At 49.7% G+C, this 19,358-nt stretch overlaps 1 protein-coding gene and 1 non-coding gene across 3 annotated transcripts in view; both read left to right on the top strand.

Annotated features, from left to right (window-relative positions):
- The first annotated feature begins 371 nt into the window (after positions 1–371).
- Positions 372–19,358, top strand: part of SRF (serum response factor) — a 42,964-nt gene continuing 23,977 nt past the window's right edge. Inside the window, exons 1-2 of one of the 2 annotated variants that reach the window (XM_063918748.1) lie at positions 372–1,107; positions 11,079–11,345. In XM_063918748.1, coding sequence (XP_063774818.1) covers positions 664–1,107; positions 11,079–11,345 — 711 coding nt within the window. In that variant the 5' untranslated portion in view covers positions 372–663. The remainder of the gene's footprint in view (positions 1,108–11,078; positions 11,346–19,358) is intronic. The other variant, XM_063918747.1, reaches the window with a different exon arrangement.
- Positions 2,132–2,263, top strand: LOC134913632 (small nucleolar RNA SNORA54). The gene has a single exon (XR_010177332.1). It is a non-coding gene; the product is annotated as a small nucleolar RNA SNORA54 (small nucleolar RNA).

Here is a 19,358-nt window from a genome sequence, read left to right as displayed (position 1 = left end):
TGGGGTTATACTCCTACCAGTGACTGACAGAGACAGACCCAGGAAATAACACAGACTGATAGATATGTTTTATAGGGTCAGTTGGTGACACGTGATCCGTCACTGGGGAGGTTCAGTTGGTGAAACACGTGATCGGTGGCCGGGGGAGGAGCCAATCTACAGCGATGATGATGATGATATCTGCGACTGAGGCGTTCGCTCGGTTCACGAAGTGACGTTACTAGCCACACATGTTTTAAGCCCACCTCCCTTTCCCGGCTGACCAATCAGCACTTTTCTTTCTTCCGAGCTCCCACCAATCAGCGCAGCGTGCGGTGACTCACCATATATGGACAGGCTTTGCCATAAAAGGAAACATTGCCTCGCTTTATATGGGAGAAAATAGTTCGCGTGTGAGTTGCAATATTCGTGCGCGCCGCCGGCCGTATAGAACTGGCAGTGGAAATAGTCCCGGCGCTGGTGGAAGGATCCGCTGTCAGTGACCAGTGCGCGCTGTGATTGGCTGCGGCGCGGTGTGCGCGGGGAAGCCGGGGACAGCGCTGCCGCTGTGTGTGGAGAGCTGGGGGAGGAGCAGGAGATCCCCGCTCGGTGTGTACAGGGAGCGGATCCCGGCACCGCAGCTCGGTATAAGGCGGCCGTGGATGGGCCTCTGCCGCTGGTGACATGCTGCCGAGCCAGGCCGGGTCCTCCCCGGGAAACGGATCGTCTCTGGGCCGGAGCTCCGGGCTGTCGCTGCCGCGTAGGGCCGGCAATGGAAGCTCTCCGGGCCGGGGCAGGCCGCAGGGGGTCCCTCGCTACGAGGTGATCCCCGGTAGCGGGCAAGTCTACAGCGGCAGTGAGGTCACCTCGGACTCCGGGGATGAGGACGAGACTCCTGCCGCCTCCCGGGGGGTCAAGCGGGGGCTGACTGAGCTGGAGCTCGGGATGCCGGATCCGGGAGGGCCCGGTGTGGCCGGCGGAGGGTACCCGGGCACCGCGGTGTCTGTTTCCGGGGCTAAACCAGGCAAGAAGACCCGAGGCCGGGTGAAGATAAAGATGGAGTTCATCGACAACAAGCTGCGGCGGTACACCACATTCAGCAAGCGGAAGACCGGCATCATGAAGAAGGTGAGCGCTGGCCGGGGGTCATTGGCGGGGGATGGGGTAGGTGGTAATAGGCCTGGGTCACCCACCCAGTAGAGGGGATGCCTCGGGCACCGGGGGCTCAGGGGTTGGGGGTCTTGGAGGAGGCCATAGAGCTGGGCAGCAGGGTTAGGTAGGTGTATGGTGGCAGAGGCTGCTTTGGGGGATAATGTTGGGGTCAGGCTGTTGGGGGTTGTGTTTTAGAGATGTATGGGAAGGCAGGCAGACCTGGTGGACTCTGTTGGGTGGGAGTAGTGGTGAAGTATGTAGGCCGGAGTGAGATGTGGTGGGTCCAAGCTGGTGGAGGGCATGGTGGCTGTTTGCTCAGGTGATGGGTGGATGGCAGGTCAGTGTGCTGGGCGGATGGCAGGTCAAGTGCCGGACTCGGTTGTTTACATTGTAATGGTGGGGTTAGGCCGGTGCCAATTGTGGTTGCAGTGGGTTCAAGTTGGTTGAAGTCATGTTGGCAAGGTGGGTGGATGGCAGTGTACATGGTTATTGTGGTGGATGGAGGTTAACTTGTGGTGTGGGTTCAATTGGCAGACAACTTCGGTAGATTTGAGGCACAATGTGCAGCATGTGTTGGGGGGTGGGGAGGATTGTGGACAGACAGGTGGTGCAATGTGGAGTATGCAGGCAGTGGGAGATGATGTCAGTTGACATGGTGGGTGGCAGGGAGCTCCTGGTAGAGTTGGCAGAGAGCTATGGTGGTGGTAGACGCTGTGGGTGGTAGAGGTGTCCGGCTTAGGCAGCGAGTTGTGGTGACAGACTGGTAGGCTTCTGGTTGAAGTGGTGGGTATTGGTGCTATAGCCCTATGTGCATATTTGTAAATGGGGTGATCTGCCAATCTTTGTGCCACAGGCTTATGAAACCTGTGGATGTATTTTTATAGTTGTAGGGCATGTAGTATGTCTGGGATGGGATGTTGGCAGTTTCCTGTGTAATTACATGCCACTGTAAGTGTGTGAGCTGCCGGATAGTACCTGCAATACACTTTGCTTATGTTTTCTGCACTGTTCGTAACTTGCTTCCAGCTCCTTTCTGGCGGCGGTTCCATTCCAGTGCTAGATAATACCTGGCGGGGGGGTGTAAGTGGCAGCGGTGTAGTCCGGTCACTTCCCCCAGAAACCAGGAACACTTGCATGGTAACTTCTGATACTGGATTGCAAGCTCTTCAGGACAGCGTCATTCCTAGCTGTCTTCCTGACTGAACTGTATACTGGCTCAGATTGATCCATGCTGGCTTGTCGGTCATTGTGTATATATGTTTCCATCACAATCTACATAATGATACAATATACTTTCTCTAGTTACCCAAAGTCTGCAATTCTACCTACTTGTTGTACTTGATAAATCTTAAAGTGCTAATCTGTGGGGGCTGGGGGAGACCCCCCTCCAACAGTGAGACAAGAAACAGATGTGTCTGAGCCTTTAAGGTGATAACAGCTTTTGGGGGATGGGGTCCTACAACATGCCACCAAACGAGGTGTGACCTTTTCCCAGCTGTCTTCTCGCCTTCCCCTCCAGTAACCAGAACAAGCAATGCTTTAGGGCAGGCCTGGCCATCCTGTGGCTATCCAGCTGTTGTGAAACCAAAAGTCCCAGCATGCCCTGCAGTAGTTTTACGATTAGGGAATGCGCCAACTGTGGTAGGACATGCTGGGATGTGTAGTTTCACAACAGCTGGCGTGCCACAGGTTGGCCATGCCTGATATAGGGGTTTCCCTGTGTGGGTACATGTGACATTACGGCATCCATAAGTTTGTGACCAAAGACTCTGCTTCAGGTCTATGAGCAGTCCCCAAAGGCTGCTGGAACCTGTAACCGGTTTCTGCCTGTGTCTTTAAGAGTGACTGTTTGCATACAATGTATTGTTTTGTCTTATACTGTGTAGCTTCTGATACACTCTACAGTGTTCTACTGTAATGCTGTTTGTTTGAGCCCAATCTCGCATTAATTCGTTGTCCAGCAATCTACTGTAACCTGATACTTGCAATAGTCTCCTACACTTAGCTGTAGTTCCCTGTGTGGTTAATACACCAACTGCCACTGAGATTCTAGGACGGTAAGGGATACAGTTAATATGCCGGCTGTTGAGCGCCCGGTGTACAGGATACCGATGCCAGGTTCCCGACAGCTGACATTTTACCGACGGTCTTAGTGTTCACTCTAGGATGTTTTTAGGGCAGGGTGCTGATCATTGAGGACACATTTTCATTTTGAAGGGCACATTTTTGATGTGACTCTGTGCACAAAGCATAGCGCATATGTTTAAAGTTTTTTATACATATATTTCTCTGACGTCCTAGTGGATGCTGGGAACTCCGTAAGGACCATGGGGAACAGCGGCTCCGCAGGAGACTGGGCACAAAAGTAAAAGCTTTAGGACTACCTGGCGTGCACCGGCTCCTCCCCCCATGACCCCCCTCCAAGCCTCAGATTTTTGTGCCCGGCCGAGAAGGGTGCACACTAGGGGCTCACCTGAGCTTCTTAGTGAAAGTTTAATGTCCCAATTTACCCTTCTCACCAAGGGTACCTCAGGTTTGTGATACAGAACTGTCACTATCAGTTTCAGACGCTGCCGTTTGGATTGTCCACGGCACCCAGGGTCTTTACCAAGGTAATGGCCGAAATGATGATACTACTTCGAAGGAAGGGAGTTTTAGTTATCCCTTACTTGGACGATCTCCTGATAAGGGCAAGATCCAGGGAACAGTTGGAAGTCGGGGTAGCACTATCTCAGATAGTGCTGCGCCAGCATGGTTGGATTCTCAATCTTCCAAAATCACAGCTGATCCCGACGACACGACTTCTATTCCTAGGGATGATCCTGGACACAGTCCAGAAAAAGGTGTTTCTCCCGGAGGAGAAAGCCAGGGAGTTATCCGAACTAGTCAGAAATCTCCTAAAACCAGGCCAAGTCTCAGTGCATCAATGCACAAGGGTCCTGGGAAAGATGGTGGCTTCTTACGAAGTAATCCCATTCGGCAGATTCCACGCAAGAACCTTCCAGTGGGATCTGCTAGACAAATGGTCCGGGTCGCATCTTCAGATGCATCAGCGGATAACCCTGTCTCCAAGGACAAGGGTGTCTCTCCTGTGGTGGTTGCAGAGTGCTCATCTTCTAGAGGGCCGCAGATTCGGCATTCAGGACTGGGTCCTGGTGACCACGGATGCCAGCCTGAGAGGCTGGGGAGCAGTCACACAGGGAAGAAATTTCCAGGGCTTGTGGTCAAGCCTGGAGACATTACTTCACATAAATATCCTGGAGCTAAGGGCCATCTACAATGCTCTAAGCCTAGCAAGACCTCTGCTTCAAGGTCAGCCGGTGCTGATCCAGTCAGACAACATCACGGCAGTCGCCCACGTAAACAGACAGGGCGGCACGAGAAGCAGGAGGGCAATGACAAGTTGCAAGGATTCTCCGCTGGGCGGAAAATCATGTGATAGCAGTGTTCATTCCGGGAGTGGACAACTGGGAAGCAGACTTCCTCAGCAGACACGACCTCCACCCGGGGGAGTGGGGACTTCACCCAGAAGTCTTCCACATGATTGTGAACCGTTGGGAAAAACCAAAGGTGGACATGATGGCGTCCCGCCTCAACAAAAAACTAGACAGGTATTGCGCCAGGTCAAGGGACCCTCAGGCAATAGCTGTGGACGCTCTGGTAACACCGTGGGTGTACCAGTCAGTGTATGTGTTCCCTCCTCTGCCTCTCATACCCAAGGTACTGAGAATCATAAGAAGGAGAGGAGTAAGGACTATACTCGTGGCTCCGGATTGGCCAAGAAGGACTTGGTACCCGGAACTTCAAGAGATGCTCACAGAGGACCCGTGGCCTCTACCTCTAAGAAAGGACCTGCTCCAGCAGGGACCCTGTCTGTTCCAAGACTTACCGCGGCTGCGTTTGACGGCATGGCGGTTGAACGCCGGATCCTGAAGGAAAAAGGCATTCCGGATGAAGTCATCCCTACCCTGATCAAAGCCAGGAAGGATGTAACCGTACAGCATTATCACCGTATTTGGCGTAAATATGTTGCGTGGTGCGAGGCCAGGAAGGCCCCTACAGAGGAATTTCAACTGGGTCGTTTCCTGCATTTCCTGCAAACAGGACTGTCTATGGGCCTAAAATTAGGGTCCATTAAGGTTCAAATTTCGGCCCTGTCGATTTTCTTCCAGAAAGAACTGGCTTCAGTTCCTGAAGTTCAGACGTTTGTCAAGGGGGTACTGCATATACAGCCTCCTTTTGTGCCTCCAGTGGCACCTTGGGATCTCAATGTAGTTTTGGGGTTCCTAAAATCACATTGGTTTGAACCACTCTCCACTGTAGACTTAAAATATCTCACTTGGAAAGTGGTAATGCTGTTAGCCCTGGCTTCAGCCAGGCGTGTCTCAGAATTAGCGGCTTTATCCTATAAAAGCCCTTACCTAATTTTTCATACGGACAGGGCAGAATTGAGGACTCGTCCTCAATTTCTCCCTAAGGTGGTTTCAGCGTTTCACTTGAACCAGCCTATTGTGGTACCTGCGGCTACTAGGGACTTGGAGGACTCCAAGTTGCTGGACGTAGTCAGGGCCCTGAAAATATGTTTCCAGGACGGCTGGAGTCAGGAAATCTGACTCGCTGTTTATCCTGTATGCACCCAACAAGCTGGGTGCTCCTGCTTCTAAGCAAACTGTTGCTCGTTGGATTTGTAGTACAATTCAGCTTGCACATTCTGTGGCAGGCCTGCCACAGCCAAAATCTGTAAAAGCCCATTCCACAAGGAAGGTGGGCTCATCTTGGGCGGCTGCCCGAGGGGTCTCGGCTTTACAACTTTGCCGAGCAGCTACTTGGTCAGGGGCAAACACGTTTGCTAAATTCTACAAATTTGATACCCTGGCTGAGGAGGACCTTGAGTTCTCTCATTCGGTGCTGCAGAGTCATCCGCACTCTCCCGCCCGTTTGGGAGCTTTGGTATAATCCCCATGGTCCTTACGGAGTTCCCAGCATCCACTAGGACGTCAGAGAAAATAAGAATTTACTTACCGATAATTCTTTTTCTCGTAGTCCGTAGTGGATGCTGGGCGCCCATCCCAAGTGCGGATTGTCTGCAATACTTGTACATAGTTATTGTTACAAGAATCGGGTTATTATTGTTGTGAGCCATCTTTTCAGAGGCTTCTCTGTTATCATGCTGTTAACTGGGTTCAGATCACAGGTTGTACGGTGTGATTGGTGTGGCTGGTATGAGTCTTACCCGGGATTCAAAATCCTTCCTTATTGTGTACGCTCGTCCGGGCACAGTATCCTGACTGAGGCTTGGAGGGGGGTCATGGGGGGAGGAGCCGGTGCACGCTAGGTAGTCCTAAAGCTTTTACTTTTGTGCCTAGTCTCCTGCGGAGCCGCTGTTCCCCATGGTCCTTACGGAGTTCCCAGCATCCACTACGGACTACGAGAAATAGAATTATCGGTAAGTAAATTCTTATTTTTCCCCTTAATGTATCATTTACCCCTACATACATATACGACACCCATGTAACACCCAACATCTGTACTGAGAAAAATACTATATACAATATGTCCAGTCTAATACCCCTTTCACATCGCACAAATAACCCGGTATTGACACGGCATATTGCCGTGTCGACACGGGTCAGTGTGCGATGTGAAAGCACTCTGCGGGAATTAGCGGGTCGCCTGACCCGGTAATTCAACCCGGTATAAAAGAAGGATTATACCCGGGTTGAATACCGGGTCAGGCGCAGTGTGATTGGGAGCCGCGTTGATGCGACACGGTTCCCATTCACAGCATAGGGAGAGGCGGCGCAGGAGATGAGCTCATCTCCCAGCGCCGCCTCCAACCCCGCCCTGCTGCTGCTGCGCCCCACCGCTGCTATGGCAACCGACCTGGTATATTGCCGGGTCGGAAAGCCACCATAGCAGAGCAAATGCCGGATCCCACCGGGAAGGACACGTTTCTCTTACCGGGTGGGATCCGGCATTTGTGATCTGAATGCGGTATTATTTAAGAACTGCTACCGCATATACATAAGTGGATAATAAGGTCTCCTCCGGTGCTGAAGTAGTTATAATCCTTATGTGTTATAAAACAGAAAAGTTAAGCAGAGGGTTAAAATATACAGTATAGGTACAAAATAAGTCTGTTCTTCTACTAGGGAAATAGTGTAAGCAGCACATGCTCACTGCTTACCCTGTTCTTTCCCTCTTTATCAGAGTGCTGTGCTATGCGGGCAGCCACCGGCGTTATGCCACTTATGGGTACACACCTAAAGACTTATCTGTGCAATCTGTCTGGTGGGAACAAAAATCTGGTAATATATGGAGCAATGACAATCAACCATTTGCTCCCATATGCTAGAAAATTGACAAACGATTGGATAAATGTATTAAGTCAAACTGATTTAACTAATTTGTCTGAATGACCATTGTCTGTTTTCCAGTGTTTGGGAGTAAATGATTGTAAATTGCTCCATATATTTCCAGATTTTTGTTCCCACCAGACTGATTGGACAGAAATCTTTAGGTGTGTTTACCTCTGCCATCCATTTCACGAAGGATAGAAATTGCTTCCAATTTCAGAGATGGTCAGGGAGTAGACAACAACATTGTAACATGCGCTCTGACTGTTGCATTCTGAATACAAGGGGAGATTTATGATCCTGCAGGGTGCACTGAAAAAGGGCAGCGTGCTTTTTCACATTTGAAAAATGGGCAGGGTGCAGCACCCTGCTGAAACAGCCTAGAAGGATCACTAGTACCCCTTTCACATCGCACTAAAAACCCGGTATCGACACGGCATATTGCCGGGTCGAAACGGGTCTGTGTGCGATGTGAAAGGTCCTTTGGTGAATTAGCGGGTCGCCTGACCCGGTAATTCAACCCGGTAAAAAAGAAGGGTTATTACCGGGTTGATTACCGGGTCAGGCGCAGTGTGAATGGGAGCCGTTCCGATGCGACACGGCTCCCATTCACAGCATAGGCGGCGCAGGAGATGAGCTCATCTCCCGGCGCCACCTCCACCCCTGCTGCTGCTGCGCCCTCCGCTGCTATGGCAACCGACCCGGTATATTGCCGGGTCGGAAAGCCAGCAACGGAGCGCGAATGCCGGATCCCACCCGGTAAGTACACGTTTCTCTTACCGGGTAGGATCCGGCATTTGCGATCTGAATGCAGCGTAGGTCTGAATACTGACACACACCCGGTATTCCCACTCTGTTGGTGGGTCCACGACACGAGCCGAGTGAGAATAGAGCCTGTGGCAAGCGAAGAGAGCTCGCAGGGTGAACTTGATGCCGGTTTTTCGTACCTGATCCGTCCGTACACATGAGCTGTGACCAGTGGGCACAACATAGGCAATCGTGAAAGTTTTCTGTGTACAAAACCCATAAACACCAAAGGGGGAAGTCAGTTGTTTATAATGCGGCTATTCGTTATGGGCGCCCGACGGATCAATTCATTGGTTGCTCCATTTAGGTGCCACACACATTTCAGGTCGCTCCTCCTAGAGGTGGCAAGCTGACGTGCTGAAAGTCAACTGTTTGGGCACCCAATCAGCACTCTTCCTGTTGCGCCTATTAGTTTACTCCGGTTTAGCCGCTTTACGCGGCTAAGCCCTGTTTAATTGGGCGCAATAGCTTGATAATTAAATGGTGGCCAAAACAATTGAATCGCAACATTTGCGCCAATTAATTATTGCAACTTTAAACAAATGTTTCCTCCCTAAAGGTTTAGGAGTATCTAAACAGAATATAACTTGTTGTACTTTATTCCAGGTGTGCGTGTAACATTATTAGTCTCGCCGCCGCCGGCAATCACAAGACTTAGGTTTAATGAAGCCACATTGTCAGGCGTTAAAGTAAATTCAATGGGGTCAATTCTATTCGGCAACTTAAGACTAGCGCCGGGAATTAGCTCCCGACGCTATTCAATTCAGCTGCTAGTGACTCGCAATTGTCGGGAATTCTTCTCTCATCCCCGGGGGATGAGAGAAGAAACCCGACAAAAGTGCTGCCTCGCGGCCGGCGCGAGGCTGATTCTGTCGGGAATCAGCCTCGCGCCGGGGAGTTAAGTCGGAGAATGCCCGTTCTCCCGACAATTCAACCTGTTTAGTCGGCGAGAACGGGACATCGCCGACTTAACTGGAGCTGAATTGAATAGCGTCGGGAGCTAATTCCCGGCGCTATTCTTAAGTTGCCGAATAGAATTGACCCCAATGTTTCAATGCAGAGTTTATAACGTTTGATGCCAGTAGTCATTCCTCAGGCACAGTGTGTACTTCCGCAAAACAAGATGCTAAAAAATATAATGGTAAACCCAAATCACAAGTTTAAATAGGTTCCGGTATGACTGGTCGACCATGTTATGGTCGACAGTCATTGGGTTGACCACTATTGGTCGACATTGGCATGGTCGACCTGGACAAATGGTTGACACACAAAAGGTCGACATAAGTTGTTGTTTTTTTTTTGGTGTTTTCTGCGTAAAGTGACGGGGAACCCCAATTAGTGCACTGTGTCCCCTCGCATGGCTCGCCATGCTTCGGGCAAGGTGCGTCGCTCTGTTACCGCTGCACTTGGCACAGATTACCGTTCACAATCATAGTCCATGTGGATCGTAAAGTATGGAAAAGTTCCCCAAAAGGAAAAAAAATGTGAAAAACTCATGTCTGCCTTTTTCGTGTGTCAACCTTTCGTCCGTGTCGACCATGCCAATGTCGACCAATAGTGGTCGACCTGACTGGCGACCATCCAAACGGATACCGTTTAAATAAAGGTAGATCTGCATTAAAAATTCTGAATGACAGAGAAGGGTCACTTCATACACCAATACTAAAGCTGAAATGTAAAAGCTAAAGAGAGGTTCCAAGAGGTGCCAAATACAGCCTTAATGAGTGTTAACACTAATATAATTTCGCAAATGCAGGGACGGCACTCATGGACCAACATAATGTACTACAGACTAGTACAGTAGGTCAGACGTTTCGCTTATTTACTTAAACTTTCAGGACGTTTTAATGAAATTAACAAAAAGTTGGATCTACTGAACTAGTCTGTTGTACATTATGTTGATCCATGAGCGCCGCCCCTGCATTTGTGAGCATCTGGAACATATCCGGAGGACCCGTTGCTGTTTTCCTGAAACTAGAGTGCCGGTCATTTATATATAATTTTTATATATTATAAATCGTGTGTTCGATTACTATCTAGTAAGAGTCTTTTTGGTATAGATGCTGTTGTATTTCCAGCCCTGGTGCCTCTTCTGCATGGAAGTGGGCATGAATCCTTGTTACAGAACTCGCGCAGGGTGATATTTATACACGTGATAAGCGAGTGGTCCTTATGAGGGAATAAAGTCATAGTATGTATGTATTTATTTATTGACTTGCTAGTAATGTATGTGTCCCCAAGATCCACCTTCCTTGCGGCGTAGCTATATTTAATCTTCTGATATAGAGTCCCAGCTCTGCATAGACTGGCTGCAGATACTTAAGATAAAGAACTCTGAGCCATTCGTACTTGTGGTGTCTCTAGTTAAATGGAGTCCGTGACATGACCACCCTTGTGCGTGTCATTTTGGGGACCTGTGCTGTAAAAATACTAAACTCTTGATTCAGCACAGGATTATAATAAAAGTGCATCTTCTATAGTCAAACGAAGTGTGCAAAGCAACAGTGTGTTATATTGCAATCTGGCAGAAATACCTGTGTTGTTGCAATTTCTTGCTACAAGCATGCTCCCTTAAACATCCATTAAGTGCAATTAAATAATTTTATTCTTTCCTCTATGCCCATTGGCTGTTGCCAGATAAAACACTGGTAGACCATTTTTATTGATTTGGAAAACAGTGTGGACATTTAAGTGAGAACCCCTTTCTGTGTATATGCTGAGTCCTGTTGTCTCTCACCCTTCTCTTCTCTCGCCAGGCATATAACCCTTCTCTTCTCTCGCCAGGCATATGAACTCTCTACATTGACTGGGACACAGGTACTGCTGCTGGTAGCCAGTGAAACTGGTCACGTGTACACGTTTGCCACCCGAAAACTTCAACCAATGATAACCAGTGAGACGGGGAAGGCATTAATACAGACTTGTTTAAATTCTCCTGACTCTCCTCCACGTTCTGACCCCTCCACTGACCAGCGGATGAGCGCCACCGGATTTGAGGAGACTGATCTCACCTACCAAGTGTCTGAATCTGACAGTAGCGGGGAGACCAAGGTGAGCAAAGTTTCCGTACATGTCACATGTTGGGCAGAAAATGTTATCAGTACCCTCTTCCTGGAGAAACGGTTCTCGACCTTTTTTTCTCCCAATTCTTTATTTACTCGGAATGTGGCCCAAACCCAGAATGGGACCTGTTTGTCTGTATCCAGCAACTCCTACATACTGTTTATACTTTGTTGCTTGTTCATTTTATGCTTTTGTATTGTCAAATTATTATTTATTGTCTGTGCATTGATTAATACTATTAAAATGTTCTCTGGTTACCCCGATGTACAGTGCTATCTGGTGATCCTTTGCAGTGTAAAGGTTATTGCTTATTTGTCGCCCCACTTTCCTACTGTAGAATACAAACTATTTATTCCAATTTGCAAACAGAAGCTTTTATATGTCCTTACTATAAAATGTAAAGTAGCTCCTCACAAAGTCCTGTAGCCGGTAGTGTATAACAAATGTCAGTCTGTGTGTGGTAACGTTAGTCTGTCGCTGCAGTTTGGAAGACGCCATTAGGAAAGTCTCTTTATATTTCACGGGCAAAGTGTTTGCGTTCTTCAAAAGGCACACATTAATGTTCATAGTCTGCATTGAAGAGAACACATGTAATAGCCCTATGTACATATGAGACAAGTGGCTGACCTGTCCTCCATGTGACTGCGGGATGGGACAGACAAGGGACAGGTGTCCTGCGGCCCCCTCTCCTCCTGTCATGACACAGCTGTGCTCAGTCTCTCTCACTTCTCATTGATAAAATTGTGATTCAGCCTCCGTGGCCTTATAAGGAGAGATTTCCCTTCAGTTCTCTGCTGGCAGGGCCTCCTGCATTCCTTATAAGCTGCAGCTGTCTCTTTCTATGGGTGGGGGGAGTGTCTGAAAATGGATCAGTAAATACACACACACAGAGCCGTATGTACAGGGTCCCTGTGCTTCCTGCGCCTCTCGCTGCCAGGTGCCCCCGTGGGTTGGGTACTCTGCTCTGGGGTTAAACAGATTCTTTTACTTTAGACTTCTGAGACCAATCCATAAAGCTGCCACTTATTGCTGCATAATGGAAGATGTTACAATTGTCGCCTGTCCTACTTGGTGCAGAACTTCATATTAAAGGGAATGTTCTAGTGTTACTCGAGAAGACGAGCCAAGGCACAATGGAAATACTTAATACGTTGGTAGATTACATAAAGCTACATGTAACCCTGACCTATCTCTCAGTCAATAATATAAGAGCTTGTATGCCGGCGTTCATTATCTGGAACTGAACCTGGTGGAAGACGCATGGTGTAAGTTCACATGTTCTTTTATTTAATGACCCGCCGTATAAGATTCCAGGGTAGATAGAGCAGCACCATCTAGAAATGACACTGTGTCTCAGTGGGAAGTGATGGTGCCCAGAGTTTTGCAGTCCTTGAAAACCAAGCTTCCTGTTAAACCAGCCCTAGAAACGGGATGCAGTCAGGATCCCGCCAGCCAAATTACAGATGACTGAATCTCGACACTATTTGGAATGCCGACACCGGCATACCGAATAGGTCAACATCCCGGCATCAAATTGCTGACACCCGGAGTGCTGATCATACTCACAGCGCCGCTGCGGGGGTAAGCCAGGTGGGAAGGTTAAGGTTAGGCCTCGGAGGGTTAGGGTGGCAGGGGACAGGGTATAACATCCCGAACTCACCCCTGTCAGCTCCTTCTCAATTGGTATCATGACGTTGGTATTCTATATCATGGATCCTTCCTTCCTTTGGGCCTTGTGTGTCCATGGTGTCTGCAGAGAAATGTCAGGTTGGATACTGTCCTCTATGGTGGGGGTATCCTGCCCCATCGAAATGGGATGAATAGGCAAAATTGATGTATGCAACCTCATAAATATAGCCAAAACTATAATGGTCTAATTTCCCAGAACCCTACAGTGGCCGTAATACAGGTAAAAGCTGTACCGCTGCAATATTTCAAAAGAAAATGTACTTTTCCATTTGGAAGCACTGATTTGATAAGGCTGCCTGGGGATCCTCTGAGTTAGGGAGGGGCATTGCAGCTTTTGTGCATAGTGAACCGTCTAACACATCTGCTAGTGTGCAGTGGGGTTCACTATGGTATGCCGGCGGTCGGGCTCCCGGCGACCAGCATACCGGCGCCAGGAGGCTGACCGCCGGCTTACCGACAGTGTGGCGAGCGCAAATGAGCCCCTTGCGGGCTCGCCACGCTACGGGCACGGTGGCGCGCTACCTATTTTATTCTCCCTCCAGGGGGGTCGTGGACCCCCACGAGGGAGAATAAGTGTCGGTATGCCGGCTGACGGGATCCCGGCGCCGGTATACTGTGCGCTGGGATCCTGTCAGTCGCCATACTGAAGACCACCCGTGCAGTGGCGGCTGGGAGAGTCTTTCTGACATGGCAAATTCATATGGCATCCACATTGTGCTGTGTGCCAGGGACAGTGCAGGGTTAATCTGCCACTGATGCAGCATGTGGTTGGCATGTGATGAATGTATTTTTAGTAACTAAAACGGGTCTTGTACTTTATGGAAACATGTGTTGTGTGACTGGCAATAACAGTCTATGTCCTTCCCTTACACCTTGTGAGGTCACGTGTTTGTAACATACCGATCAGTGACGCAGCTGGATACTTGGCAGTATGTAAATGCGTCTTCTGCATTCACTTGCTGGGGTGCCAGGGTGGCAGCTGCCCTCTTCTTGATAAGCAGCCCATGTTAATTGCACTCCTGAGAGAAATCTTGTGAGTTTATTACGGTACGCTGTCTCCGGTCACATGAAGTCTGTCACGAGGATTTACGATCCTACCACCAGTTTATAGACTGCCCCAAACGCGTCCTAATGGAGTGGCAGTTATTTAGACCCAGTGGTTTCTCAACGCCAGTCCTCCAGTACCACCAACAGGTCATGGATTTATTTAATCATACACAGGTGTTAATCTATTTTGCAGTGATGATCCCACCTAATTCTACAGACCGAAATCCTCAAAACATGACTCAGAGGTTACTTTAGGGTTGGCGTTAAGAACCACTGATTAGTAATTATGACACACCCATCACAACGGATATTTTTATTTTGAATGACCGTATCCCTGATATGTACTAAAGTTAACTCGCAGAAACAGTGGCAGCGGTAACTGCTATCCCCGCAAGCTACTTCCCTGGTATATTGGAGGTGTGTGTGAGACTCCTCAGGAAATTGGACGCTGCGACGGTGCACCGGATTTGGAAGCCGCCTGGTGGCTGCGGGGGAGGGATTGAGAGAGACTTAAGTGGTTTACGTCATTGGACAACATGAAGAGCCAAACTCTCAAACTCCGAATAGAAAAATGTTTTGTAGCGTGGTATATGTACACGTGTCCTTGTACATCTAGCCTCTGTACACCACACAGCAGGAGATGCCTGGCGCGAGTGAGCGGACAGGTCCTTTGCAACTCCGTTAGCATCATGCAGATCTTTTGGCGAAACTGCAATTTAGTTGCAACACGGTGTGACTAGTAAGCACCACTGACTGTGGTGATTGATTTGATATGCGACACTTGTATAGCTGTGTGCAACTGAGTTTGTGTATGAAGCACAATGGAACTTGACCGCTGCGTTGTAGCACTTCGTAGGCAGAGTGTTTGTTGGGCCAGTTAACCTACTGGGAGGCATTTGATAGTCTGGCTGTCGGGATACAGACTCCAGCATACCACCGACTATTCTCCCTCTTGGGGTGTCCACGACATCCCTGGAGGGAGAATAAATAGCGTAGCGCGCCACCGTGCCCGCAGCGTGGCGAGCGCAGCAAGGGGCTCTTCTGCGCTCACCCCACTGCCTGCATGCCGACGTTTGTGTAGTATGTTATGCCGGGTTCCAGATGACACGCCGACTGACACAATGCAGACAGTAAAAAGACTGACAACAGAAGATAGACACACACCAGTCAGACAGTTGTGAAATACCGACAGATAAACCTTAGACAAAGATAATATATAGACAAGTAAAACAGAGAAGGTCAACACCCCGACATAACAAAGACCGACAGTGCACACGTCAGACAACAGTAACATTGACAACAACAAAACCGACAGTGCATACATAGGGGTCGATTCAATTCAGCAACTTATGAATAGCGCCGGGAATTAGCTCCCGCCGCTATTCAATTCGGCTCCAGTTAAGTCGGCGATGGCCCGTTCTCGCCGACTAAACAGGTTAAATTGTCGGGAGAACAGGCATTCTCCGACTTAACTCCCCGGCGCGAGGCTGATTCCCGACAGAATCAGCCTCGCGCCGGCCGCGAGGCAGCACTTTTGTCGGGTTTCTTCTCTCATCCCCCAGGGATGAGAGAAGAATTCCCGACAATTGCGGGTAACTAGCAGCTGAATTGAATAGCGTCGGGAGCTAATTCCCGGCGCTATTCATAAGTTGCCGAATTGAATCGACCCCATAGACTACAAAATAGACCGACACAGCATCCATCAGACAGCAAGTATACCAAACCACAAAAGACCGACAGCATATACACAGACACACAAAAGACCGACAGAACACTCGTCGGACTTGAATTAGCCCGACGCGCAAAAGACCGACGACACACGTCGGACTTGAATTAGCCCGACACGCAAAAGACCGACAGCGCATACATAGACTGTAAAAGAGACCGAAATGTCATTTATCAGACCTCCATTAAACAAGACAATCCCCAAAGTTAGACAGCGCATACATAGACCGCTAAATGACCGACAATACATATAATAGACTCCAAGAAGACCGACACGTAAATGACCGACAGCGTATACCTAGACAGTTAAATGACTGACAATACATATAACACACTCTAATCAGACCCACACGCAAAAGACTGACATATACATACAGTAGACAGGTAAATTACCGTCAAAACATATAATAGACTCCAATAAGACTGACACGCAAAAGACTGACAGATTAGTACAGGGGCCTAGTGTTCACTCTAGGCTGTTTTAGCAGGGCGCTGCGCCCTGCCCGTTTTTTTTTTTTTTTTTTTTTTTTTAGCAGGCAAAACCCGCCCTGCCCCTTTTGCGGCGCCCTGCTAGGACAGCCGCCAGCTTCCTGCCCTCCCAGCGTGTAAAGATGCCATGCGTATGCGCACGGCATCCATTCACGCATTGAGAGAGAGCTGGGGGAAGCCCAGCACCGACGGAGGTGCTGGGCACGCCCCCAAAAGTGACGTCGCCGGCCACAGACGCCCACTATAGTAGCGGCCGCACCGCCCACTAAAATGACGTAGGCGTGGCCATGCCCCCTAATTTGCGTGGCCGCACGCACATATGCCCCCGGAGTCGGGCGCCATACCCCTTTTCACTTCTAGAGTGAGCCCATATATTAATTTCATAGACTTCTGAGACTTTCAGTTCCCCAACACTACCCTCCTACACACAGACATGTCGCCGCGTACACACCTGCACCCTTGGTTCCAAATAGCTATTGCGGATGAAGTGGACGGGGGTCCCAGCATCCAGTCCTGGACGGTCCTATACCGCCGGCAAGAGCTACCACCATAGCTCATCGTCAACCCAGCAACCCCTGGCGCTACTCTCATCCGTGGAACTACAGGTCCCAGCCAGCCCTGTCAGCGGTACTACTGGCAAGGCCAACCCATACAGGCTAAAGTAAAGCGCACCCCACACACACACCTACCCCCAGTCCCTGCTGCGCACCCATTCTCCTCAGTCACCCCTCTCCCGTACCCCTGCTATTTCCTGGACGCATCCATCGTCACCCCAGCAATAGCATCCCGTCTAGGCAAAGAAGTGGCAACCCTAATGGCGCAAGCCTCTGCGCTACTCTCACCTGTGGAACTACAGGGGCCAGCCAGTCCTGTCAGCGGCCCTACTGGCAAGGCCAACCCATACAGGCTAAAGTGAAGCACCCCCTACACGCACGCGCGCAAGCACTCTTCCACCCGGTTCCTGCTGGGCACCCCTTCTCAGTCACCCCTCTTCTGTCGTCCCCCCCCCCCCCCCCCCCCCCCCCCCCCCCGTCATACCCCTGAGGAGCCGTTCAGGTCGAGACGCTATGAGTCCCGTCCACACGCAATAGCTGTTAAGAGCGTTGCGTCTGGGTATGGACGCGACGCCATGACTGAGTGTACAGGGGTGGGTGAACTACAAGTCTCAGGACTGAATATATGGTCCTGTTTCTTCTTCATCCACTAGGGGTCACTGGAGTACTCTTGGGATATGGACGGTTTCCGCAGGAACAGGGCACTGAATATTCAAATTTAGAACTCTCCTCCCCTCCATATCCCAGAGTACCTGTGTTTTTTTTTTTTTCTGTGCTCCTCGTAGCAACAAGGCTGGTGTGGGGTTCTCCACACTACTTTTGAATATTTTTATTTTTATTTTTTCTCACTTTTACTTTTTACATCAGCACATCCCTTCCCAGTTTCTGTAAAAACGTGGGTCCGGGATAGTGCCACTGCACGGAGCAGCGCATGGCGTGTCGGTCCTCACAAAGAGCGCCCTCACGGCCACACGCAGCTCACTCACTGACTGCTGCTACAGCTGGACGGAGCTTACAGATAGAAGCCCCGTCACAGCCATCGCTTCTGGAGTCAGGTATGCTGGGGGGACGGGGCGGTCAGCGCACGCTGCCGCCCGCTGTGTGGGGACACTGTTCACATAAGCTGCACCCGCCTCTCCTTACAGGCCGCCCGCCCCAGCCGCTCCGATCAGCGCCGCACCTCCACCGCTGGGACCCGCCGGCAGCCGCTCTCCGCTGCACCTTTTACAGCGCTCCCTGCACCCGATTGCGAGTACCCGCTCCCCGGTAACTCTCGCTCAGACAGCGGTACACACGGGGGGGAGCATTAGCGGAGGGCTGCAAACGGGTGACATTAATGAAATAGGCTGTTAAGCCTATATTAACGGGTTGGCTGCACTGTGAGGCATGGCAGCCATTTTTAACCATGCTTTCTGTCTTCCTGTGTGATTCCAGATTGTTCCTGTACTACATCTCTACTCCACCGGTGGCGCAGGGGTGTTAGTGGGAATTTTGGATCAGATTTCCTACGGACTGGCCACGTGTACTGCACTTGGCCAGATGTGTGTGTGTGTGTGTGTGTGTGTATATATGTATATATAAACACCTTAGTACTATTTTACTGAGTAGTGCAAGTTGTCTGTCTTTGTGTATTGTCTGTCTGCATAATGAGTAAGGCACCAGCGAAAACAACAAAGCAGTTCCCCTGCCATGTCTGTGACAGTGTTACCGGATGGATCTACCACATGTACAGTATGTTTTGTGGATTCAGCTACGAATAGGATTTCTGCTCCAGTTTCAAAGCCGGTTTCATCCCCGGACCCGCCATGGGCTATGCTAGCGGATGTCATGGCTGGATTGCAATCAGAATTGGCCGCCGCTCGACAAGAGCGGCAAGATCTGAGTCTAGGGTGAGGCCGCTAGCACTACCGGAGGGGTCTCAGCCTTGCCAAAAGTCCAAGTCCGTTTTGGGTAGAAGGGATGAATTTAATTTTGTCTTATGATTTACCAGTTTCTGCTATGTTGCATACTGACTATTCTATGCCAGACCTCACTGTGCCAGATGACGGTGAGGAGGGCGAGGTGGACCAGCAGTCAGATAGTGAAGATTTTGACAGCCCAGGCATTGATAATCTCATCAGAGCGGTGCGTCAGTCTCTGAAGTTTACAGAAACTGAGGAGCCTCTGACAAATGATGAAGTCGTATTTACTAACCGACAGAGAACTCCAATGTGTTTTCCTGTTTCGGAATCTCTTAAGATGTTACTGGAATCAAGAAAGAATCCGGATAAACGGTTTTCTATACCTCGCAGATTTAAGTCTAGTTACCCGTTTCCAGAGTCTGTGACCGCTACATGGGAGAATCCGCCATTGGTGGATTCGTCTGTGTCTAAACTTACAAAGAAATTAACCATACCAGTACCAACTGCTACTACGCTTTAAAGACCCTTCGGACCGTAAAATAGAAGCTATGCTAAAATCCATGTATATAGCAGCAGGAGTGTTGCTTAGACCTGGG

Source organism: Pseudophryne corroboree, chromosome 4 (assembly GCF_028390025.1).
Source record: "Pseudophryne corroboree isolate aPseCor3 chromosome 4, aPseCor3.hap2, whole genome shotgun sequence".
NCBI lineage: Eukaryota > Metazoa > Chordata > Amphibia > Anura > Myobatrachidae > Pseudophryne > Pseudophryne corroboree.
Note: the sequence above shows the minus strand (reverse complement) of the source record. Positions and strands in the feature narration are given on the sequence as shown.